The sequence below is a fragment of the Columba livia genome, chromosome 3 (genome assembly GCF_036013475.1).
Source record: "Columba livia isolate bColLiv1 breed racing homer chromosome 3, bColLiv1.pat.W.v2, whole genome shotgun sequence".
Classification (NCBI taxonomy): Eukaryota; Metazoa; Chordata; class Aves; order Columbiformes; family Columbidae; genus Columba; species Columba livia.
In genome coordinates, this window is record NC_088604.1 from 79,198,577 (window position 1) to 79,225,235 (window position 26,659).

The window sequence follows — 26,659 nt, forward strand, 5'->3', positions numbered from 1 at the left end:
ATACAGCAGGCTCTACTCATAATAAATTTTTAGTTTATTTTTCTAGCATAACTATATTGACACCTGTATCTGGTATTGCTGTTCCAGTCAGGAAACATGAGAAAAAAAATTAAGATCCACCACTTGAAAAATGCCTTTTCAGCCAAACTCAATGCAAATTTACCCCCTTCCAAAACACTTAAAGAACTGGGATGAAGTCTTTTGCTTCCTGTTAAAACCAGATAAATCCTCTTTTCTCCTCTATTTTCAATTTAATTTTAAATGGTTAACTAAGCTGTCGTTGGCTACCTTTACACGAAGGGAAAGAAGAGCTATGTGTTCATCCTAGGGCATTTGGAAGTGCCTGCTTATCTGGTAGATGAAATACGCAGTATTGTAGATGCTGGAACATCTAGAAGTTGCCAGAATCCAACCTAAAGCAAGATGGCACAGCCACCCTGCATGGAGCTCAACCCTCATTGAAGTAAGTGGGAGGAACCCTGCAGCGATTTTAATGAGAAGCGAATTTGCTCCTGCCTGCTGGAGAAAGCAAAGCACTTTGGGAGACAGCAGGAAACGTGTTCCCAGTTCCTGAATCAGTTCTAAGAGGTTAAGAACCATTTTTAAGTAGAAACTTACAATTAAAGGCCCAACATCCACTTCCTTTTTTGCCATGAGGAGCTCCTTGATTTGTTCACATTGTAGAATCTCTTTACTTATATACTTAGAGAAATCAGTCAGTGTTTTGCCATATTTGCAAGGCATTACAGATGTGAAGTCTGGCCCACATGTGTATAAGTAAAATGCTTCCTCTGGTCCAATCTTTGCACCTAAAATCCAGAAAAGAAGTTATTAACTCTTTAGTATACTATAAAGCAAAAATCATACATTGGCTAGTAAACTGCATCAGAGGCTTTACAAAGAAGATCACTGGCTGGTTTTCATAGGCCCTGCTGATGAGAACAATCAGGGCAGTCCAATGCTTGCTGTTAACTATTGTAGATCAATGATTTCTGATACATCACAGGCCAGACTGATTCAGTGGCAAAGGCAACTGAAACCAAATGAGGAAAATGATCTGCATGAACTAAAGATCAACAGCTCTGAATAATCAATTACACATTTCAAAACTGAAAAGTCACCTATCCATGCCGCCTCAAAGTTTTCAAAGCATAGCAAGATTACAGATAACATGCTGCAACATCATAGAGAGCTGGGTAGAGCAACCACAAAGAAACAATAAAAGCTCACTACAGCTAACAGGGAGGAAGAAAAAAATGCAGGAAGTAGAAGGCCAAATGAACCCTTCCTCCCCTTTCCAGACAAGGCAATCTCAGGTTCTGTTTGTGAGAGTGTAAATTCAAATGAAGCATCCAGAAGAACCCAAGTCTAATGTATGGATGCATGATAACTCTACAGCAGTAAATCCAGTGCTCTCTGGATACATCAATTATGCTGGCTGTACACACACAGCAACTGGATCACATAGATTGACTAGGTGGAGCTTACATTTAAGACAAGCACCCACCTATGGCCTGCACAAATACACTGTATCTACACACACAACACCTGCACAGCCCCTGGCAAACTGATGTCACTTGTGTAGAAGTTCTGACTGGGCCACTGCATATGAAGAAATGCCAGATGACAAGCAGCAGGATCCAGCCTTCAGCACTAAGCAAACACACACAAGTCCTGGACGAAACTTTCCAAGGAGGTAGGAGAAATATACACCTAAGAAAACCCCAAAGTAACTTCAGTGGTTTCAGAGATAAGTATGCTTAACGCGGTATTCTGTGGTTCAGATTTTGTTTACTTTTTAACATGCTTTAAGTAATTTGAAACCAGCAGGTAAGTGAAATCAATTTTCCAGCTGGGAGAGACTGAGTGTTTAAGACAAAAACAGAGCAAGCACCACCATCTCTCCATCCCCTACTCCAAGGCAGTATTTAAATGAATTTAAAGAAACACTAAAGTAACTGGAATTGACAGTTATGGCACTAAAAAGAAAGCAAGAGAATAGTGGCAGAAGAACACTTTAGGAATCACCACTGAAATGCTTGCCTACTTTCTCCCCGATGTATTAATATTATGCTGGTAAAGAATGCCTTGATGCTTTTACTGTAAAAGCTTGGCATGTTAAAAAACTATCCAATTAAGCCTTTGATTTTGGAGTGGGAAAAGGAAATGAAGACTTGTTCAACAAAAAAAGCATACAAGAATACCATTAAATAGAAGAAGATTTCCAAGATTCCATCTACCCGACAATCGAAGTAATTCTTCTTGAGATGATATACAATGCCCAATCATACAAAATGTTTTATTACTGTCAGATGATAAGCTTGACTTCCTTGGCAGTGAGTAATCTAAATTAATCTCACATTTCCTAAAAACATAAAAAGAAACAAGTGTAAATACTAAGAAGTGATCAAAATTGCTATGTAAGGTTTTCATCGTAGCCTTAAAACAGATTTTAATATTTAGTAGATGAGAAGCCATGCCGTTATCAACATTTAATTGAAGCCTCTTCAAAATCTAGGCACCTTAAAACTCAGTTACGTAGTGATGTATGTAATCAAATACTGAACAGAACAGAGGAACAGAGTCCCAGTTAGGGTTGCCACACAGCCAAGATCTCCTAGATCTGAAATTCCTTCCTCCCTCGGACTCAAAGAAGAAATTGTAAACAACACTATACATACATACTTCTAAAATATCACAATTTTGCAAGAATTTCTACTATTCCTAACAAGTCAAAGGCCTTTGAGCATGCTAATGCACATAAACACTGTGGTTCACATACGCTCAAAAATGTCATGTTGAGAATTTACTTAGACTAGCAAACATTGTCAGAGCTAGTGTGCTTTACAGTCACAAACAACAAGCCTGATGCTTTCAGAAAGCATCCAATTAACCTTACGTGCATTTACATAAGCAGACCAGTTGGACTGTAAAGGTCATCTGAAGCTTCCTGAGTGTAACTGTTAGCAAATTGGCAACTAACTCTATATATAGAAAGGCCTCATTAACTGTACATGTGCAGAACATTGTAGTATTTTTAGTTTTCCCTATATTTGGACTTTCCCGTGTATCAGCATGCACACACTGAACAATGTCAGGGGAAAATCAAGTTTGTTAAAACACAACTCTACGTAGTTTCAAAAACAAAGTGAAACAAGTATTACACTTCACAATTCCACGTTTAACTGCAGGAAGAAAAAACGTGCAACAGCTTTTTTCCTAGATATAGCTTTAGGAATGTCTTTAACATTGCTTGTGGACTGACCAAATTCTACAGGAATAGTGAAGAATTTTTGTGATACATCTAATTGTTTTATGACCTAGCATTTTGACCAGTTGCTTCATATTTGGGACAAAAAGGAAGTCTTCGTAGTCTGAACTTCAGGAAGAAAGGACAAGAACTGTGATATTTAGTAAACTGCCTTTTCTCTGCCAATGAATATTTCATGCAGGCGCAGGCCCACGTAACCTAGCATCATGTACCTCATTCAAGGGCACGGACCTTAAGTTTCCAGTAGAAGAAATACCTCCCACTGCCAGTTCAGATCTTGTCTGAAATATTTTTTTTACTTTTTCCCCTCTCCATTTCTCTCAGTGAAGCAAAACGACTGCCTTCTTTCCTCCTCCTCTTCATTCCTACTTTCAACAATATTGCCAGTACCTGAACTATACCCCCTTAATTCAGATTCTTAACCAGAAACGTCTACCACTAACTTCATGCCATAGCTTTTTTGGGGTCTTACTCAAAATCTTGTAGTACCTCCTTCACTTACTCATGATGAAGAAAAACAGTGATGTCTGTATTGGTCCACAGTATGAACCAAAGATTCCCCAAGCAATCAAGACCATTCTGGATATTTCTAGGGAATTTCTAGCCCTGTAAGACACCCCTCTCCCACCCCCAGAAGACCACTCAACTGTAACTTCAGCTTGTGCCAAAGTAGTGCAGATGTTTTCTGACCAGAGAACATCTTTTTAAGAGGATAAATACCTTGGTGCAACTAACATATACTTTACCTCTGACCAGAAACCCACAGCAACAGCTTTCCATGGATATTTTTCTTGCCTTCTGGCTGCTGCAGGTATGTTAGTGCCAAATGCTGCCACCTGCCCACAAGGAAAACATTCTCTGGAGATTCAGCCTGTGCCAGCAGACCAGCTTTCATCTCATCATTTGGATCCATGCACATACTATGAAAACAGAAGAGGAAAAACAAGTGTGTGTACGTGTGTTTTCAAATTCACATTTTAAGCCCCAAATCTGCATTTTTTGCCTCAGTTAATTTGAGACTGCATTCCTTAGCTTTCACAGGTTTTTTTTCATCGCAATGCTGTATTTAGAGTGTTCAACATAAGCTGCAGAAATCCTCACATTACTGTTTCAATTTACTAATACAAACAAGTTAAATAACTATGTTTATATGTAAAATAAATATGTTCTTTATTTTACAGAGAAGTTCAGTTTATCAAAAAAATGTAGATGATTTGAACACTGAAAAAAGTGTTCTAAAATTACAGCTCTAGACCCATTTTAAGGACGTACTACTTATGAGAACTACATTAGGGCTAAAATGTGTTAAGATTAAAATCAAGATTGTCATGGTAAGTATTAAATAACAGCAGTTTTCACACCTCAGGTGTGAAAACCTACAGCTGCCAAAGCTTTGGCTTATCTTCACACATTTATTGTGTTATTTCATTAATGCTTGAATTGCTAGCTTGCATTGCATTACGTTTATGACTGATCTTGCATCTTATATATTACTATATGAAACACACAAGACCAGAGACTTATGTTTTAAGCAAGTAATCCTGCAGATCTGTATGCAATAAATTTACTCAGTGTTGCCATCAGTGTGCAAGATGACTCTACAATAGAAATTAGTTCTCTATTCTCCACCAGTACTCTCTGCAATCTGCTACTGGAAGTAACAATACATGTGTTCACAAGACTGCTTTTGGATTAATACACCATACCGAAATATGAATGCTCCAGTGTTCAAGTCTGCCCAGACTTGTATCATCAGTGCTTTGGAACCCAGTGAAATTATATGAATACAGCCATCTTCAACAAGTTTATCTCCCAGGCTCAGGTATTCCATTCCTAAAGACTTTGTTTCTTCTAGAAAAAAGAACATGTTTATACATAATGACAATACAACAATGCCTGTCCTACCAGCTATCAAGTGTGAAAAGAAATAGTTCAGGTACTGCAGAGAATTTTTTATAAGCGAGCTGACTAGTATGTACAATTCTCTTCAGAAACTTAGGTCTCATGTACTGAAACCAAGGAGTTGACATCAAGTCAGCACTTCACATGGGGTTTTTTTTGTAATTATGTAAACCCACTAAGCATGAATATGCTCTAATTCAGTGCTGCTTTTGACATGCCATATGATGTTACATTCCTATGTTGAACAGGCAGTCCTAGTGTGCACCAAGAAATCTTTAGATTTTTCTTCACAAAACATACTGCCCTTTAAGCATGATGTTGCATTCAATATTTTTATTTTATCAAGCAAAAGCACAGACCTAGTAAAAAAAAAAAGCAGCTCTAGTGAGCTGTAAGATTCAGAGTTGTTTTTTTTTCCCCACTTTCTATTCAAATCTAGTAAAAAAGATTTTTAAAGCACAGTAAAAGGTACTCCAAGAACTGTGATTGGGAGGCATTTTAAATAACTTAAGGAATTTTTCTTCCTACAAATTATAATCTGAAAGATTCTGCTCAAAAGAGTTTGGGAACAGGTGGGTCTCTATAAAAGGTTAAACAGAGAAATGTTGTACAGCTACTGACATTTACAATGGTGCATACCCAAGGAAAGTTAGAGGCTTTACACTGAGTTAGCCTCAGGCTCTGGCTTAATGTATTCAGAGTATCTTTTAGCCAAGAGTTCCAATATTTAAATCCTAAATCACAAAGATTTATTAGCTCTCTGTTAAAGGGAGAACACAAGAGCCACTTGCTTCAGCAGTACAGGAGATCAAATAAACTTGAGAGCAGTCTTTTCCCATGACCTTTCAGCTACAGCATTTAGTATTTTCTTCAGCATAATATGAAGTAGCATAAAGACATTTTACTGAAATTACAAATTAAATTAGAATACTAAATTTCTAAGGAAGCAGGCACTAATTTACTTAAGGACTAAGGCTGGAAAAGATTTCTTTAATTATATGATGTATTACTCAAACTAAAATCAGACTAGTGCTCCTGCTTAATATCCACCGTAAGAAAAACATTCAACCTGTTGTATATGGCAGATCAGCTAGTAATACTTGTAACCTTCATTCTTAGGTGCTACCTAAAACGAAACAGGTGGTGCATTGTCCTCACCTGTGCTGTCAAAACTGCTCTCTCTTACAGCTACCAGTCTGTTGCTTCTCTTGATTTTTTTCCCCTTTTCTGTTGAATTTTCTGTTTCGTGAGCATACTCCAGATGAAACCACAGTGAGACACTGAAGCCTTCAGACATGTGTGGCCAACAGTTTTGTCCAACTAAAGGCAAGTGAACCGGGGCTACATGCCAAGAAGAAAGCAGCTGGTGACTCAAATTTTCACCATCTGCCTCTTTCTTACTCTGTGAAAATCTCGCTCTTTTTGAAAGTCCAGCAGTTTTGCTATTGGAAGTGCTACCAGATTTTTGTGAAGAACTACCACTCAGATTTGTGCCGTGGAGCAAAGGGAAGGCAAGGTACTGTAACGGGTTCATATAAGTGCTATTTTCTATTATCTTCAATACACCCTTGAGCAGTATCTCCTAGAAGAAATAAACCAAACAAATGAGAAAAAAATAAATCAAACCATTTACACCATGTAGTCAAGCATCATCGAACTAAACACAAACTGACTCTTCATTTTAATCTGGATTAATGTTTTCCCAGAGGTAGACTTCCATATCCAAATTGACACACACTTACAAAGCATCAAAAAGCACCTTTAATAGACTATGGCTAAACTGTTTTGAGGATTTAGTTAGGGAAGATCAAGTTACCATGCTTAGGAATCAGCTGCACCATAGCAGGTGGTTACTGCACAATCTAATCTCACATTGTTATGTGCTAACAGATTAATTTACACCTCAGTAACAGACCACACTTCTCACCCCATGTTTGAAGCTGGTTAAGAACGTGTGTTATCGCTTTGTTATTGCATAATCAGTAACAAAACTAGCTGAGCTCTCAAGCCAAAAAGTTTCCTACTCAGCCAATTATGGCAAGCTACCTTTGAAAAACTGACTTGTGTCTCCTTGTTTGGTTTTGTACTATTTCAGACTCCACAGTATTTTTTAAAGTTCCTTCCACTTGTTTTCTTCTACAGACTCTCACACAAACCAACAGATAGGAGTTTCAGTATAACCCACACAAGCAGTAGATTCCAGCATTTCACAGACCAACTTCAGACAGTTTTGAAAGCAATTCCTGCTGCTAAAGCATTCCTGAAATAGCAATATGCTTTATAACTTCAAATTTTACAGTATTCCGGGGTTCTGTCACCCATAACCACAATGTCAGTCTTCTCAAGAGGTATTTTATTTTCCTGTACTGAAGAGAGTTCCCAGGACACTTCAAACCCCTCTCTTTTCTTGTCTCTTATTTATTTTTCTTTTTTTTTTTGGAATTATTTCAACCCCCAAATCTTATTTGCTCTGGTCAGTTAGAATGTTGCCGTTAGTCTCCTTATTTTCCAAAACAATTGGACACAAAAGGATTTTCTTTTTCCTTCACTTTTCTCGTTAAGCTTAGCTGCTACTCCATACATACCGTACAAGGTGTCTTCTCCAAAAATATCCTCAGAAGAAGCGTTAGCTCTTCTGAACATGTCTGTGAACTCATCAAGGAAACTAACAGGTCTACCAGCACCATCTGACATGCTAGAAATAAGGAAACAAAATAATATTATTGAAAATAATTTTTTGAAGCTTTAAAATTCATATTCCATACTATTATGAGGAGAGACTAACACGGAATTCATAGTGTTTTGCAAAAAAAAAAAAAATAAATAAATTCGAATTCAGGAAGCAGTGATGACTACAAGATGAATTTTAGAGAGATCCAAGAGTACTTCCTGACACTACCATTCAGATTTTCATTGAATGAACCCAGAAGGCTACAGCAAGTCTGGCTCCTAGGATTGCAAAGTGGAGTCTGAAAGTCTGGGAACCTTCACATCTACCTTGCAAAGGCTCTCCTCACAAATTCAGGGATCAAAGTCCTGGGATGAGTTTACATCATCTCCCACTGTGGAGCAATCTCATTATGTAAAGCTACCTTAGGGCAAGCATTTAATTTGCTTCCACATATATTCCACATGTATTATCCAGCTGTTTTCCGATTAGAAATAAAACTCAATCAAGAAATCACTAAGACCTGTGCTACAAAGAAATTTGAAATAAAAGCTTATGTTGTGATGGACTCAGATTCAATCAGTAAGATAACTTCTGTTTTTCTGTGCAGTGTTTGTTAACACTGCCACCCTAGGCTTATGATTTCAACTACCATTTTTAGATCTGACAGCATGTGTTTAAATAACAGATTTCCACTAGCTCAGAATAACACTATATTTACACATAAGTTAGATACTTGTCACAACTTAAAGAAGCAGCTGCATAAATTCACACATGCCAAGGCATTTGCTTTGTCAATTCTGCATTTGCATTGTCAAATACTTTGTGCGTACATTAAGTTAAATATTGTTTTTTAATAATTACTTAAAACTTGAACTCACCATGAAAACTAGACTCCACTTGTGTCAATATGTTCATAAATCCGCCCAAAAGATGTTTAACAGCTCCCTGTTAAAAAATACAGGGAAAATTGGTATCTGAAGACTATATAGCAGCCCAAATAACAAAGAAATTCTTTCTTTCAATCAATTCTTGACTACTGTTGATTTTAAAGACAAATCCAGTTATTTTAAGTTATGGAAGTGGTTTTTATATTTGCTAATGAATATTCTTTCATGTTCTATACAGTTCAGTTGCAGAAGAAAGACTTTGAAATCCTAATGATTCTAGAAAGAAACCTTTGAGCCATTATCAGTTCAGCAGCTGAGATCTCCTTTGTCTTCTTCTGCATAACAGAATTCAGGATTTTAAAGGCTGTGACAAAATACAGCATGTTGATATACAGTGAAGCATTACTGAAAGCAAATTCAACCTTTCCTAAGCCTTTTCACACAAGATTACTTTAAAGAGTAACTACAAAAAAAAAGTTCTTTACTTATAAGTATCCTTCACAAATGCATCTCTGATAAAGGTAATTCGAAAAATCTCTACTTAAAGATATTGAAAAATCTCTAAATTTATTAGTTTGACAGATTGCTCTTTTTAAACAATACTGAAAAAATAATGAAAATGAGATTACTTGGAATTACATGTAATTTCATGTATTCGCATTCAGAAAAAAGAAATACATGTGTGTTCGTGATTTAAAACTAATAATTTCCACAAACAATTGCAGTACTGAAATAAAACGGTTTTCCTTTCCTGCTTTTGGTTTAAGCTCTAAAGCACTAACTTTGCTTCTTAGTCAAATGATGATACAAACAAGCACTTTAAGCTTAGATTATTTAACCATATTTTCCTCTTTTGCAAGAGACATACTCAACTTAGTTATTAAAAAGCAAAAAACAAGCTCGCCATCAGAAATCCCAAAGGATTGTGATGGCATCAATAAGTTTATATTAGAACTTAGTTATGCACATAAGAATAATAGCATTAAATATTTTAGAGGTATATCACTGAAAGTTTCTAAAAGTACATAATGAATAAATATCTATATAGAATGTTAACATATATAGATATACACGAAGATATTTGCCCCTTTTTTTCCTCTCAGTGGCCTGACAGTCATTAAAGCTGTATCTATAAGATCTAGTGATTGAACAGTCTTGATAAAATAAGGCAACTGTGAAACTCAAAAGCTTTGTAGGTCAAATACCTTTCAACACATTCATTAACTATAGTTTCTGGTAACTTCAATGCAATGCAGCTGGCAATAGTCACTTGCATTGTTTCAGGTCTTATCAAAAGCCATAACAAATGAGAATATTTCTGAAATCACTATTAGGTATGCAGGAACTTTAAAACTCTGGCTGTTGCCTTTAATAGCATTTTTACCTGTTCTATAAGTACAGTGGCATTTCTCTCCTTCTGGCTGATGATTTTCAGGCAGCTTCGGAATACATGAGCAAGCACATCTAAACTTGCATTACCAGCTGAGAGCAAGTGTAATTCTAACATGCAGATTTCAGGATATATTAATTCTCCTTGATTGATGTTGCCAGCTAGGTCATTAGAATAACCTGGAGGACCAGTACATCCTGGTTCTGCCTTTGTGTCTGCTCCTGAAAGAAAACACTAGTCTTACTGGAACATTTTCAGCTGAATAGTTTGCACAATTTAAGCAGAGCATCCAAGGACATAATTTCCCCAACCTTCTCATAGGTAGACAAGAAAAAGTCATGAGCACATAGACAGTTTTCAGAAGTAAAAATAATCTTCTATTCTGCTTCAGATTTTTGCATTTTCCTGCCAATACAGAAGGGCAAGGATACAGTTTCTCCTGTGACATGCTCTTAAACTATGTGCCTTCATTTCCTGGGAACTGGACACACATAGTAACTCATGAAACATGACAGTAAAAATCATTGTAATAGAGCCTCGGGCTTCTATACACATCTCTGAGCCTGCCAAGAAAGGAGGTGAATTTAAATGATTTTATTTTGTGTTAAAAGGTATGGGGAAGCAATTGCTTAGTTATTTAACTCAGAAAATGCACAACAGCACATGACAGAATATCTCCATAACAACCAAAAAAAAAAAAATAATTTAAAAAAGAATAAGCCTCTCCTCTTGCATCTTGGAGAGACTTTAAAACATGTTACTTTAAAAATAACTATTTGGTGGGCATACATTTCAGGTAAATAATTGAGAAATGCTTTTAAGATGTTGTCTATCTGTTGGTAAAGCCTTCTCACAGAGGTAAACAGCAACAGTTGAAAGCAGTTCTATTAAAGGCTGTTATCATTCATGCTGACCTCATACATGAAAGCAAGCATCCAGATGTTCAGCACAAAGGAAAAATAATTAAAGCAAATTCATGTTCAAAGTTAATTACGCGCACAGAATACAGCAAGAGATGTGCACATCAGCCATTGAATGAATACAAAGAGATATAATTAGACTATTTTTTTACCAGATTGTTATAATACTAGGTTTAAAAAATGACCACTGATTTTCAAACAAACTACTGATAATAATCGCTGGAGAAAACTACCTCTAGACCACAATGATACATTTGAGCAACATGACTTTACAGCAGGAGTCACATAAACCAGGAAAACCAGGACAGAAGAGTTCCTGTACCACTCAGTAAGAATATTCATCATCTCTCCATCTTTAGCTGCATCCTACTGGAAGTAAAAAAGTCAAACCTTTTCCATCTGTTAAAGGTCTCTAATGCTTACCCTATTTTCGTATATCTTAAAAGACAAGCAAGCTTTGTTATGTCATAGAAACTTCTTTGTATATTCACAAAGTTCACCTTTACCATCATTCTTGGTTTCACTATCATCCGGGTTACTTTCACTATCTGCTTCATATCCTTCCTCTTCAGCAAAAAGTTTAAAACTACAGCACTGTGATTCTTCAGTTTCTTCAGAAATATCTTCAGGTTGTGGCACAGGCTCTTTTTCAGTGTAATAGGTCTGTATAACACAAACAAATTTACCATCATAGGTCAGAAAAATAAGTCATTTAGGACCTTCCAGATGCCCATTTTCTCCAAGCCCATTGGCAAAAGAAACAAATTAACAACACACTTTCAAGAAACTTGAGATACTTTCCATGGGTACCACATTCTTAAAAAGAAAATGTATTCTACAAAGATGGATATTTCTTACTGGGTAAGCAGGTGGCTAATGCATTAAGAATAACTGCATTTCCAAAAACCACTATCACCATAAACATGAATTTTGACATCCATTTTAAGATGAAGATGTGTCCGCAGCCAATAAGGTCAGTCAACATCCCTGTTTGAATCTCTCCCCCTTTGAGAGTTTGTCACACACTGTTGTGGGATGAAAGGGTGAAGAGAACACCAGGTTTCAGGCACGTCCATAAAGCATAATGCAGTTTGTTCCTTTTGAGGGCATGACTTCTTTCTGAGCAGTATATGCGGGGAATGTATCAATAACCAGCACTCAACTGACACATACACATGAGAACCAGAGAATTAGACTTCAACAGCCACAATATCCAAACACATTTAAACATGTCCTATTGAGTTTAAAAATAGACACAAACAACTTAAACCCAACCAAGCAAACCTTGTGGTTTTTAGAATTACACTACTTAGCTGGTGTTTCATACCTTTTCAACTTTTTCTTCAGAATGATCCAGATCAGCAGAAAAATTGCCCAATGCAACACGAAGTAGTGAATCAAACAGAGGCTTTGCCAAGTCAGTTTCTATCACTTTTGACTGAGCAAGCTGCTCTCTTATTTGAAGTAAGATATCATCCACACAATTATTCTGTGTTTTGGGGAAGACAAACATTTTGATTCATGTTATTATGTTTTGGCTAACAAAATGGTCTAGTACTTTCATTTAAGACCTCCCCCTTTCACCTACACTAATCTGACTTTTCAGCTAAAAACAGACTTCATCCGGTTTCTTACAATAAGAAAGATTCACCCTGTTTGTCATGACAGATTTTGTTGGTTAAGCAATCTGCACACTGAAAAAAAAAAAAATCTGGCAACATGCTGTTTCCCAAACACCGCAAGCAAAAGCAATGTTTCAAAAATAAACCAGAAACATTTAAAAAGAGTGAGTGAAGTAAAGGCTCATCCAGCCTGAATCAATCTGTCATTCTAGAAGGCTCTTTGCCAGCCCCCAAAAAGCAGGCAATTGGCATGAACAGGGATCCAACCCAGAGGAGCCAAGGGCAAATATCATGTTGGAGAACAAGGAAAGGGTTGCAGGGTCCTTACCAGCGTCCTGCTCAATACAAAAAGTGACAAGTTAACATGTGGGAAGACACCTCCTCAGAAACAGCAACTGCCAGTTTGTTCACCTATTCACCCCCATTCTTTCATGCCTGCTGACCACTACCCTCACCACCGGGCACATTGCTTAACCAGATGCTTTCAGTACTACACAAACAATGTGGTACCATAATAAGAGCATAAGCTTTTTCTATCTCTGCAAGTACTTTTTATCCAAGTACTGTTAAAATAATACTGTATATAACACATAAGTAAGCAACGGGAAACCAGACAGTACCTGGTGAAACAACTCTCCTTCCATCTTCTGTTGCATGGTGCTCGCACTGTGCAGACAGATTGTCAGCAGAGCTTCTAGAAGTCTGATACCTTGAAGTGCCCACTCAGCCTCTTCTCTTCCGGAAGTCTTTATCCCCTCAAGATTGGCACCTGAAGTAACTGACGTGTGTTCCCCACTCAAAGAGCTGTGACAGGAGACACATTCAGGCACCAGCTGTTCTGCACCAGCAAGACTGTCAGAACTCTCAAGCTCCAACTGTGTCACCTCTCTGCTTTTAGCCAGCTGAACAGAGTCATCCTTGTTGAGGAGCTCACCACGAGGACTCCCATGTGAACTTCTGCTGCTTTCATTCAATCCTCTCTCCCTCTTTTCTTGCTCCTTTTCCTTATTTTTTGCAAGTTTCTGAATTATCAGGATTAGTAACCTATAGCACGCTTCAAAGCCTCCAAGTCTATGAAACTGTCTCTGGAAAACTGAACTATACAAATAGATGCAACGACACATGGACCAAATATCTGCAGCCCTGTGAATATGTTCCAGGGAGGGCAAAGTAAGGCTTTCCAGTGACAGATACGGTAATTTGTGGCCTAACGGCTCACTAGCTGTACTATCATATCCTGATGTATCTTCAGAGTCATTAGCTGAATCCAGATCACCATCTGCTTCTTTACTTACACATAAAAAAGCAACACAGAGGAATAGGTTTATTGTGTTGATGTGAATGTCTTGGCTCACAAACTTTTTCTTTTTTGGGTAAGCCTCTTTCAAGCCAGCATAAAACTTGCTCAGGCTTTGAGGAACTTCTGAAACAGCATGCTGGCTAAAAAGAGATGCAGGCAAGTCAGACATAGACTCTTTTTGTTCGCTGTTGAGGCCTTCCAGTTCTGGCATCGTTTGGTCTTTCTCCTGATCACCAAGGCAGATTATCAAAGTCTCTAACACTTTCAAAGAATGGCTTCTTAAAGTGTCTAAGTAATTTAACTCGGTCATTTGATTCACTCCATTACAACTCAGAAACAGTTCTCTAATTACCCTGCAAGAGAAAGCATAAGAGAGTTACCTTATAAGTCAACCACAAATTCATGTAGCTCAGATGACACAGCTTATCCAAAAAATAACCCTCTGTCCTACACACCTGAATAACAGCAAGGACTGATCATGTTTAGAGTAAGTGCTATAAATTACTCTAAACTGTAAAGAGGAGGACCTTGTTTGCAGTACTCCAGAATCCCAAGTAAACGTCCTCTATTTGGCTGTAGAAAATTCAGGGATTTTGTAAGATAGGAAATATTCATTAACCTCTAAAATGTAGATCACATCAAAACACAAAAGGTGTTTAACTTGATTTATGAAATTTGCTCTTCAGTGGTACTTCCTCCCTCTAGTATTTTATTAGCAATTGGAGCTAGTAAATATCTTTGTTTCTCTCAGTCTGTGACTTCAACAGAAACTAGAGATTCCTTCCCAAATAAACTCAAAGTTCTATGAAATTTTACTAGCTAAGTCTATTGGCTGCATGGATTATGTATTTCAGGTAGAATTCAGGAATATCTCCAAGCACAACATTTTGTGTAATTGTTACACCAGGATGTCTGGTGTTAAAACTGTTTTGTATATTTGTTTCCAAGTATATTTCTCCTTTCTTTCTGCTCCAAGTGTTACATTGAATTCATACAGAATCTGGGGTAAGGATACATAAGCTTCTTGGTGTACTATGTTTGCTTGTCAACATCCACCTTCTTTACCCTCCCATCTCCTTCCCACAGGGTCAGCCTTTAGTGTAACCAAGTTACACATTCCAGAATCAAATGAATCATATACTTATTTGTGTATTTAAGCCAGTAGGAAATAGGCTAATGTCTTTTAAATCTAAACTTTGTTTCTCTTGCCTCTCTGCCACTAAGTACACTTTCAAAAATTAATAGCTTTTGATGCAGTTTAAGTTAGGATAGAAGTTTAAAATGCATTAGACAATCCTTTACATAAACTGGAATACTAGTCTATTCTTTGTAATTGTCTCAGATAAGCCTACTAAATTAGTGTCATTTTGCCAGGACTCCAACAAGAGCTCAGAATCTTCCCTGGACAAAAGGACATATTCATATTCCGAGTAAGATTCCGTATGTTGTATTAAACAACTATTTCATCAATTTAACAATAAATAGGAAAGTTTCTGTTTCATGCCTTGGAACAATGTTTTTGGGTTGTTGTTTAAAGCTATGTTTAAATGAACAGGATTTCATAAATTAGGAAACTTATTTCAGGACACGTAAACCTCTCAAGCCTTATTTTTGAAAGGTGGTTTCTGTGAAGACCATTCCAGAAGGAAAAGTGAAACAGATCAGGAAACTAAGTAGTCTAATTCCCACAGAAAAGTGACATGTCAATCTCTTCAATGTTCCTGACTCACTTTAGCGTGAGGAACAAAGAGGCAAAGAGCATGTCACACAGGACAAAGATTTTTATTTGCTTCTACACAATTTTTGGCTTGTTAAAGACCATAACTCATTGACAGAGAGCCCTCACTTCCTATGGTTTACAAATCTAGGATTAAATCTTATGTTATTCGAGCATTTCTCTCGTTGCCATTCCTGCAATATCCAAGTGCCACCTACAGTGCAAATAAAACTTATGTTCTGATCAGTAACAAATATATAAAGCTCTGTACACAGTTAGCATGTTTTCCTAATGGAAAATGAACAGAAATGAACAGAAAAATCAACCAACCTGGATTTAAGCAACACAGGGAGTGTCTGTAAATAAATCTGAAGTACTTCAGAAGGCAAACACTGGCTATGGTAGCTGACTGCATGTTTATCAGCTGTCGTTAGTCCGAGTTGTTGAGCATGGCAAGCTAGTTCAACCCCTCTCTGAAGCACAGGATTATAAATACAGTTATATAGTTTCCATTGGACCACTGCATTTCCCTTTTGAATTAAGTGGCAAATATGGCTTGCAATCTGCATGCCCCGTAGTTTGTCTTCTTCAAAAACAATGTCCTGATAAGCCTCCAATGCATCCCATCTCAACAACACATCTTCAGATCCACTGCTAGGCAGAATTCCTTGAACTCTGCAAGAGGAACTAGATGCAAGACCAGCATCACTAGAGTTGCCCTGCAAGGCATCTTCAAGCTGAGCTAGTTGGTCACAGTCAACAGTACATATATTGCACGATGCTTGTATAATTTTTGGAGAAACTTCTGCTCCACCCAGCTGATCCAATATAAACTTGTTAAGGATATTCAGTATGTGCTGCTGAAAGTTTTTTAATATTGGTAACTTGGAAGCATGAAGTAATGGGATGATCACAGACTTTGGATCCATACAACAACATATTCCTACATTATGTACACCCGAGAGAAGTTGAACACAAGTGCTGCTCAAAGAAACTTGTTGCAACAAGTGCAAACACTGGTGTGCACAAACAGCAATGCAACAGCATCTGTCAGGATAATGAACTTCTCCATCAGAGGTTTCAAAGGGGCTTTTGGAAGCCTGGTTTTTAAAAGCAGATACAGAGAGCCCAGAGAGATCTCTGTGGTGATGCATGAAGTGAGAGTACTCACATCGTCTGTGCCGCTTTCTTGTACACATTGATTGATGGAGCTGCTCCGATTTCACTTTCTTGACAGTGCTGATTATTTTCATGATGCTGTTGATTAGGCCCTTCAGATGCTCTGAGGCTTTCCCAGTTACTGCCTCACTCTTCATACACAGCCATTCCATTTGAAGCACAGTTACTTCAAACAGCTTAAATCCCTGATGCTGTATGAACTCATGAACCAGATCTATAGCTTGGCTAAAGTAGAATGGATTTGAAGATGCACTTTGTAGGCAGCAGATCAAAATCTGCAAGATGCCTTCTATAACCTCAGGTAGGAGCAAGGCTCTGTGATGATACCTAGAAAATGAGATGTCACCCTGAACCGGCAGCTGCTGTAGTGTTCTCTTGTATCCTGGAGCAAAAGGATCAGGTTGCTTTTCCAAGCAAGTTCTGATTTTTAATGCTGCTTTAAGTAAGTCCGTTATATTTCTCCGTAAATTGTCAGGCATCGTTTCTGTGTTGCTAATATCTAAAGACATAAGATGCAGCACTGTTCGAAAAAGCATTCTTTGGATTAGAGCCACAGGTTCTTCTGTCCACCCTGCAGACACTACATTTTCTGTGCTACTACTTCCACTGCAACAGTCTCCAAATCCTGATAAGAACTCAGTCAATGTGGGCACCACACTAGCTGAAAGAGCGGAACTGTGATTCAAAGTAATATCAAATTTGCACACCTTCTCTAGGAGTGACAATAAAACATGGCATAAGTCAAAAGGAGAGTTATCCACATTCTTAGCAATTCCTGTATCTGGCTCATTCAAGACCTCTGGGTTTAGCTCATGCGCTAGAGCAATTTGGCTGGAATTCTCTAGATTAGAGGCGTCAGGATTAGGACCTGGAACTGCTTCCACAGGCAGGCAATCACTTCTACCTGCAAGGTAGCTGTCCCTAACTGGATATGTTAAAAAAGGCTGCAGTAACTGGGAGCGTCTGTGTTTTGTTATGACAGTGGTCTTGTCATCAGAATTGCCTTCTGAATCTGAAGTGGACAGCTGAGATCTTCTCGCATCTCGCACGGAGTAACGATGGGTGGTTTTGCGGAGACGTCCACTTTTTCGAGATCGAGGATGTAGTTTTACAGAAGCCTGAAGAGATGAACGAGTGCTTCCATCCAAGCCTAGTTTTTCCTGAGTAGATTTCACGGAACTTGAATTATTCTCTTTGGTCAGGCATATGTCTACTGTAGAGGGTATATTAAAATCTGTTGAAATGGAAAGACAAAGGAACATTAAATGAACATTCAGGAATATTATAATATCTACAGCATTTCCCCTAATTTTATATTTAATACTTCCAGCTTAAAAAAAATAAATTTCTTAATAGGTCATGGTTTTGCATATACCTATGTCAGACATTTTCAGTATAAAAAAACGTCAGCAACAACTCATGTTTAGGAACCATATTGACTATTTTCAAAGCCTAGACAAACTAGTTCATTTTCTAATTAGGGTTAGCCAAAAACATTTTAGAGAGTTTCCTAAAACATTTTTGTAGGCACAGCTACTCCTTGCTCTTAAGAAAAGATGTTATCAACATAGATGAAAGGACTTTAAGGAAGAAAAGGGAAAAAAGCTTATTCTGAAAAATCTTTTGTCCAATTACAGATAGGATATAAAAGAACAACATAGCCACGAGTCTCTAGTTATGTTCAATGTACATTTGGGTAAGCTAGACATACTAATACAGTAGAAGTAAACTATTAATCAGCAGGATACCAACTCTCACATCTCCCCTACTACTTAGCTATGGAAGCAGTTTTAGGCAGTTACTCAAGCAATGCTTACTTTATATATGCCATTTGATATATTTGAAGTATCACTATAAGCATTGTCAAACAGCCCTATCCTACAAGTGAAGAAAAACTCTAAGGGGAAGAAAAAAAACCTGTCTTTTTCAACTTGGCTGCTATACAAACTGTGTGCCTAAACGCACAGCCCTCTTAGAATGCATGAAAAATAAATTGTTAGAGCACTACCAGTAATTAAATAGATATATATATTTATATATATATTTCTCTACTTAGAAACGCTGCAGATTTTCAAATATTCAGAGTTCAGTCTTCTGCATTAATTGTTCCAAACACAAAAAGCAGAAATAAAAGTTATGGATTTTAGAATAGTCAGGAACAAGAGGGAAATGGAAAGGAATAATGTTTAAGGTGAGCCCCAAAAAATCCCCAAAGCCCACACAATAGCTACAATCATTTTTCAAACCGAAAGACATTTCCACGTGCAAGTATGACTGTGCCTTGCTGTTTCATCAAGTCAGAGTTGTTATGTTTAAGGAAAAAGCATCATCTCCTTTGCAGGCAAGAAGTTAACCAGCAGTACTTATCAAACAGAATATTTCCTGCGCAGAAAGAAAAAAGCTGCCTGATAGAGCTGGAATAACATACACTCCGTTTCAGACCAAGGAGGAAAAAGAGTTCTTAGTGCACAATGAATACACCACATTTGTTGCATTAGTACTATGAGACACACAGTTGTAGAAGCAAAACCAGTACATTATGGAGAGTGCAAAACCAGAACATCTTAAAACCTATTTGTACAACAGCATTTAAAATTAGAACTGGAAAAGTCACTCAGCTCTCATAAGATAACCAAAGTGTTTCTTTAATTGAATCACGCTTACAGGAACATGAAAGAAAGATGCAACTCAGCAAGCATGAGAGTAAAGTATATAAAAGTTCTATAAAACTGGCACTTTAAACACTTCAAGCCTACAAACAACAAAAGCCTTCAATTTGCAGGAGTTTAAAGTAGCAAAAAAACATTAGAAGAGCTTGAGGTGAGAATCCTTAAGAACTTCCTCAAAAAGACAGGTGACTTTATTGTTTCATCCTCTCTTTTATCCTCTAATATGAAAAAGAATGCATCAGAGAAATGCAGGAGTCCAAAACAAATAAAAAAGGAAAAAAATGGCTGTCATTTCCTGGTTCAGCTTTTGCCGTTTGTTTTGTATCACCCCTTTCACTTTCAGCTGACTCTTCGGCAGTTGAACCCTTGTGATTTGATTCCTCAGTTAGTACATCCGTTTGACATAGAACATCATACTTCCTAAGGAACGAAACCTCGTTCTGTTCATAATTATCCGGTATTATTCTATTTCCAGGGCCTGCCTCCCTGATAACATCGCAGTTCTTTCATACTCCGCTGTCCATTCTTTGGATTTAAGCTATTTCTTCCATTTCAGAAGAAAAAGTCTGGTCAGCAGCAGAATAAGAACTTAGTGCCACCATGTATCACCTTTTTTATTTTTAAAAATAATCAGTATGTTTTCCCCTTCTACTCATCATGAAATTTCACATTAGCAAAAATATCAATACTCTTTCAAAACTCTTTCCCCTTAAGTCACCTGAAAAAAGTCTCACCAAGGTCAAATTCAGCTACACAGTATCATGGGCATTGCCTTTGGTACTGACCAAGAGCCCTTCGCTGTACAATCTCTGTCTTCCCTGTGTGCTGACAGAACATCGATACTTGAGTTTAGGTTTCTGCAGAACCCACATCTTCATTCCATATTAAGAGGATACGTATTACAATGAACTCTCCAGCTGGGAGTCCTTGGCTCTGTAGTAGTATGCAAATCATTTCTTCTAGGTCCTGAATACTGTTAAGTGCTAAAACATACCTATTGCTTTTTCTTCTTGGACAGGGATTTTCCACACCAATGGCAGAAGTGACAGGAGAAGTGTCAGAAGTTCTTCCCGACATGTCAGCTCCTATGTCAGAAGCAAAATAGAAACAAAAGCTTTTGTACTTTGAAAAAAATAGATTAGATTGCTTTATTTTACAAAGCTATTTTATTCCCTATGCCTTTCTGCTGGTTTATGCACTAAAAAAGTGACTTAAATACAAAGTGCTACAATCATTAACTAGAGACAACCAGAAAGTATCCAAGATATTTATTACACTTCTGCAACTGCTCCTATAGAAAGCTCTCCTAATCCTTCTTGTTGAAGGAATTCCTCACACAAACAAAACCAGAAAAGTAAAAAGCAAATAACTTGTTGATTTAAACAAAGCCAACATGAAGCCAAAGAAAGTTTGAAAGTGTAGTTATAAAAAAAAGGTAACTTTGAAGAACTTGATGAGAAACTTTCTACTTTCTCCAAAATTATATTTATCAAGTAATGCTATTGACTCACAATAGAAAGGTGAAGTATTATGAGAAGAAAGAAGGTTACTCCTAATTAAAAATTACACGCACACACAGAATAACCACTAAAAAACCCAACACCTTACTCCTGCTGGGATTCTAAGTCTTCAACACTAAATTTCAACACAGAGAAGAACAGAAGGCACAGAATTTCAACACAATTAGTTCACTTGGTGCTATGCAGCACCAGCAAAAACAGTTTTGGTACTAAAGATCAAAAATTCTCCCTTTTTCAAACACAAAAAATGACTTGGGTATTTTGGCAGTCATTGAGGGATATGCAGCTGAAGCAACATCCTTCTTCAAAAATTCAAAGTAGCAATGAAAATAAAATGTATGGAGATAAGCAACTTAAATCGTTATATATCTAGCTAATACATAAGGGGTTTTATATGTAGTTAGAACTATACCTATAACAAATATAGTTAATATTTGTCTGATGAAATGTATCAATAATATTAGATTTTTTAAAGTTTCATTTTAATGGATAAGTACAAACAGACCTGAAGTGTAATCTTATTAAAAGTCATTCTCCCAATTATTTTCTACTAAAGGTATTTTCAGCAAGACAATTTAATTAGGAATGGGAGCAAGCAATACAGCATTCAAAGCACAATAAGACTTCGAAAAGCAAAGTATCTTCAAATGTCAGTTGTACCGTTTCGGAATTTTACTTTCCTCATTATCCAAAATCTTCTTCCTTCCCTCTTTAACACATTTCTTCAGGAAATAATTGCTGAATGGCTGATATTTCATGAAGAATGCCACAAGCTTTTTTCCCCTTCTACTTCAGAAGTGGGTTTTTATTGGCGGTAGGCACACAGAATCCCCCACTTTCTTTTTACATGAAAGCCAGTTGTTTTTCCAGTAGCTCTCATTCTGAAGTCTGTATTAACAGCAACTATACCAAATTCAGGTGACATCTAACCGCACAGCTCTAGTATTGCTAAGAATTCTTCTTAGTCGTTATTTGCAATTGCTGTCTTGTGGGTTTGCTGTTTAGCCAGTGCACCTACTGGAATCCAGAACAAAGCCAGCAAACCTGACTGGAGCCTTAGTAGGAGTCACTGCATGAAGGAAACGCAAACCTCCAAGAAAAATTTGACCAGCATTAGTAGCTGACATCAACTAAGACAAGGGCTGAGTAAACTCAGCCAGGATTCACTTGGTTCACTATTTTTAAACACTGGGATCTGCACTTTCAAAGCACAAAGACTTAATGCAAATCTCATCCTACCCATTATTAATACTTAGTACCTATCCTATAGTGTTCAAAAAAAGGAGAAAGAAATAAAAATACACTTGCAGCTACCAGGGATGTGTGCTAGATTTTTTCTATATAAAAAATAGCATTAACAGACCACCTCTTTAAAAATGCTTTCTGTTTTGAGCTGAAGTTACAAAATATTTGCTTTCTATTACATTCAGGAGTAACTTACTTAACAAAGGGCAAAAATACATCTCATGGCCCATAAGCCAAATAAAAAGGTGTACATTTTATTGCCTTAAACCAGGAGGACCTTCTCAAATGAAAAACTGTCAGTTTGTCCTGCAGGTCCAATAAACAGACTCAGTTCCCCTGAAAATTCGAACCTATTGCTTCCTGGTACCACCCAGCTACCGCACTCCAGATTCACATATGCCTTAATTAGTCAAAAGTTTAGTAACCATCAGTATCAGCTGGCAAACAGGTACATGATCAGGGTTTTTTTATTTTTTCTGCTCTTGCTGAAGACAGAATGCAACCGCAACATAACCTTTTGAACTTCTAGTCTTCACAATTCACTCACGCACTCTACCATAGAAAGGCAAGGAAACCAGCACCAAGGAAAACTTGAGCCAGACAAATCCCTTCAACACAGTTAAAGCTCAATACCAAAATTTTAACCAGGTAAGAGAAATTCTTACCTGATCAATAGTTGAATTCAGTGTAGTAAGCAAAATAAATCCACGGCCTTGAACCAAATATTGTCCCAGTGCTGCCATGTGAGTTTCCTCCTCTTCATCTTCCTTGGCCTCTGCCCTCTGGACCACTGCATTGCACAGTCTGTTGACATCCGTCAAGAATTCCCGTGCCAGTGAGTTACTGGCACTGCTCATGTCTGAGCTGTAAGTAGAAGAACATCCAGAAACTCACCAGAAAATACACTCCCTGATGGAAAAAAAGGTTGGGAGAAGAGAGGAGCATTTCTTCCACACTCCCTGTCCCCTGCAATGGGCGAAATGTCTATAGGGCTGAAGAATCATTATGGCAACATAGGGTGGAAGGGAATAAGAAGGATGAGCTTAGAGGATTTCATTTATTTCAGTGAAACTTTAGCCAACAGCCCACAAAACCAAAATCATTTTATAAGCCTATGACACACAGAATTCTCTCCCACTGCATAAGTGAAAGTTAAGACTTTGTTTCAGCTTTTCTTTGTAACCTAGATGTGAGCTGCAATCTTCATTTGCTTCTAAAATGTATTTGGCCAGAAGCTTAATGGGAAAACTGGTACCTCTCACACAGCATTGCACAGAAACACATTACTTAATAGTTTATTTGAATACAATATATTCTACCATGTTATGTATTCCAATGGTATGCAGATTGTTTCAAGAGAAAAAAAAAATATCAAGTTAAAATAAATACAGGAGTTTCATAAATACACTGCTTTATATTTACCAGCCTTCACAGTGTTTTCCTTCAAGCGAGACTGAGTGGGTGGCAGTGACTACTGTACTGTACTTAATTCAAAATATAACCCTACTTTACATGTTCAGGAGAAAATACTACAAAGCATTGGTACTGATTCCAAAACTGATTAGTTTTACTTTAAATAATGCACACAAGGCACTCGTACACTTTGTCTATTTGCTCCATCTTATAAAAACATTTTTTGTTGTTGTTTTCTGTTATGCCACAGCCGCCTTTGGTTAGTCAGCACTAGCACATGTTGAAAAGTTTAAAACAAGATAAGAAGTGCAAGACTCAGCTGTAGAAAACTCTCAAAAGGATTACTGAAGAAGGCCAAACAAAATCAAGAATCAGTGATGGCAGCTATAGAAACAGGAACATTTAATCCACATAAAACCCACTTAATGAATACTATAGCATATTTAACTCCTTTAATTTCTGTATAAACAGCTGAAGTAAAATCTTTGAAACTCAAATATTTTCATCATGTCCAAGCATAGAACATGCAAGAAGAGAGCCAAATAACTTTCAGTACAACATTTAAATATAACAGGTAGATTAATACTTCTTGATCAAGAAGCCTTGGAAGGTTCCCTTGTAAGAAAGGGAATGCACTAATGGTACAGAAAGCTCCCTTTTGTGGCAAGACTGTGAACACTTATACAGATAATGACATTCACTGTAGAAGGAACAGGAAAATTCTTACTTACCAGAATTACTGTGCCAGCTTAACACATTTATCTTCTATTTGGAAGAAAAAACAAATATATTCTGGAAATATATATATTCTTGGTTCACCTGGTTTTAAAAAGAGAAGAATACATCGCAGTTAATATGCCTTTTTTTGTTTGTTTTTAAAATTTATTTTATGACAGCTATTTGAAGTTTATCAAGAGTCCTCAAGGGGTTTTTTGAGCTTTAAACCTCTTGTTTTCACTTTAGCTTATGATTGTGGACAACCAAAATCCTATTACAGAAAAAAATAATTGGTGCATAAGGTAAGTTAACATAATAAAATTCACTAGTTTTTAGAATGTAAAATGAGCTAGGTATGCAAGTTTAAACATTTCCCTGTAGAAATAGTTTGAATTTTAAGTGATCACTATCTGCATACATAATACTTGAAGCACTTGCAGCTCTAGGTGCAAGTGATGAATAGTATGAGAAATTGAACTGTGCAGTCAGGTGCTGATATAAATGCATTTGAAACCTGTCCTCTTTTGTCCTGATAGATGACCAATCTTTATAATTTTAAGCACGGGGAAAGATGTAGTTATTAAAACTGGAAAGGCACAGTGATATCTACCCTGTACAGTCTACTAAAGCCATTTAAAAATTACTCTTTCTCTCCTACCCCTTTAACCACCCCTCCAGTCCTAACTGAGGATCAGAACAGGCAATGCTTTTTAAATTTTCCTAATAGGAGCACTTTAAACTACCCCTGTTTTGAGTCGTAATTAGTCACGAAAAAAATACTAAGACACCAATATGGAGCAGTGATCTCCCAATTTGCTCCAGAATGGCCAGAAATACAAGACAGTTACCGCAGCACATGCTTTGGCAAAGAAGTCAAAGTAACACATGCACCAGCCCTGTCTTTGTGAGCTCCATACAAAGGGCAAAAAGATTCTCCAACAACTCAAGGAAAACAATTACTATAGAGAGAATGCATCCATAAAGCCTCAACATCCCATGTTCCTTGCTGTAAGCTAAATTATCGAAGGATTTATTAATTTTTCATTTTAAAAGTTCAGGTTTCTAGTTATCACACTTCACATCTTCAGAGTGTATTCAATCTACAGAAAAAAAAAATGTACTCCTGAAATACTCTTATTTACTTAAACAAGATTGAAGAGCTCCTTAAACATGCTTTAAATCCTAATGTGTGGTTTTGTCTGGCTGGCTGAATACTTTCTCTGCTGTTTCCTAGAATAGAGAGACTAATAATTGTAGAGGCAATGTTTATTTCTGCAACCTCTCAGCATTTTTTGCTACAAGTTTCAAGTCTTGAACAAGTGCTAATTATTTAGCCATTCAATGGTAATTGGACTCTTTACCAGTCTCCCTTACAGTTAACTCCAATTTTTTAAGCTAGTGTTAGAATATTTGTATTTGGTACCACTGAGTATATTTTAACTGAGCCCAGTTTCTAACATTCTTAGAAGTTATATCCACCAGCATATCAGACACATACAGAGATGAACTGTCCAAACCCACATTCACTGATGCATCCACAAATTGGGTTGTTCCAATTACAAGTTAGTCTAAACAGTAAAACCTCATCCCCTAGACATGGTAGAAAGCTAAGAACATATTTGCTATCAATGGGAATACAAAGGGTAGTAACAAAGAAAAGCCTCAATCATCCAACTACAAAGGTCTCTAAAAATGAGCACTCATCCAGAATTAATTAATTGTGGGGAAAATAAAGAGATGGGGATAGGAAGAGAGAGAGAAGAAAAAGACCTGATTATTTTAGTATTGTCAGGTGGCAATTAAATAAAATCTTGAGCTTTAAACCTAAAATTGTGATGAGTATGAACACTACACGAAAAACCTCCTTAAGGAAGGAAACACCACAGGTTCCCCAGACAAGCTCCTCTGAGTGCTTGGGAACAACATGTGCCATCCACAACCTCACAGAAAAGCAACCTGTCCATACAGCTAACATTCAAAACTCATTGCAACTGAATAGCTTAAGCAGCTAGTGGTTTTGCAGTTATACCAGACTTTATCAGAAGATGTAAAAATACGCTGTCCCATCATGTTTTAGTGTCCTTCCATCTGAAACCGCAGTCTCCAGGTTTCCTGCATTACTTGCACAGTTACATGGATTTAACATATGTTGCCATATTCTAGCAAAAGGGTGAATTATCACCATCAGTGGTACCATAAAGTACTATTTTGTCAATGCTAATGCAAAAAGACACCA

General features: G+C 37.2%; 1 protein-coding gene across 8 annotated transcripts in view; it reads right to left on the reverse strand.

Annotated features, from left to right (window-relative positions):
* LYST (lysosomal trafficking regulator) overlaps positions 1–26,659 on the reverse strand; it is a 94,557-nt gene that overhangs the window by 43,773 nt on the left and 24,125 nt on the right. For 6 of the 8 annotated variants that reach the window (XM_065059751.1, XM_065059753.1, XM_065059749.1 and 3 more), the window contains exons 2-16: positions 24,438–24,525; positions 22,959–23,157; positions 20,523–20,613; positions 16,011–18,093; positions 13,284–14,316; positions 12,369–12,530; positions 11,542–11,704; positions 10,116–10,342; positions 8,723–8,789; positions 7,759–7,868; positions 6,332–6,755; positions 4,978–5,122; positions 4,018–4,191; positions 2,205–2,365; positions 619–809 (exon numbers count right to left, since the gene is read on the reverse strand). In XM_065059751.1, the coding sequence (XP_064915823.1) occupies positions 619–809; positions 2,205–2,365; positions 4,018–4,191; positions 4,978–5,122; positions 6,332–6,755; positions 7,759–7,868; positions 8,723–8,789; positions 10,116–10,342; positions 11,542–11,704; positions 12,369–12,530; positions 13,284–14,316; positions 16,011–18,093; positions 20,523–20,613; positions 22,959–23,150 (5,223 nt within the window). In that variant the 5' untranslated portion in view covers positions 23,151–23,157; positions 24,438–24,525. The remainder of the gene's footprint in view (positions 1–618; positions 810–2,204; positions 2,366–4,017; positions 4,192–4,977; positions 5,123–6,331; positions 6,756–7,758; positions 7,869–8,722; positions 8,790–10,115; positions 10,343–11,541; positions 11,705–12,368; positions 12,531–13,283; positions 14,317–16,010; positions 18,094–20,522; positions 20,614–22,958; positions 23,158–24,437; positions 24,526–26,659) is intronic. The other 2 variants (XM_065059754.1, XM_065059752.1) reach the window with 1 other exon arrangement.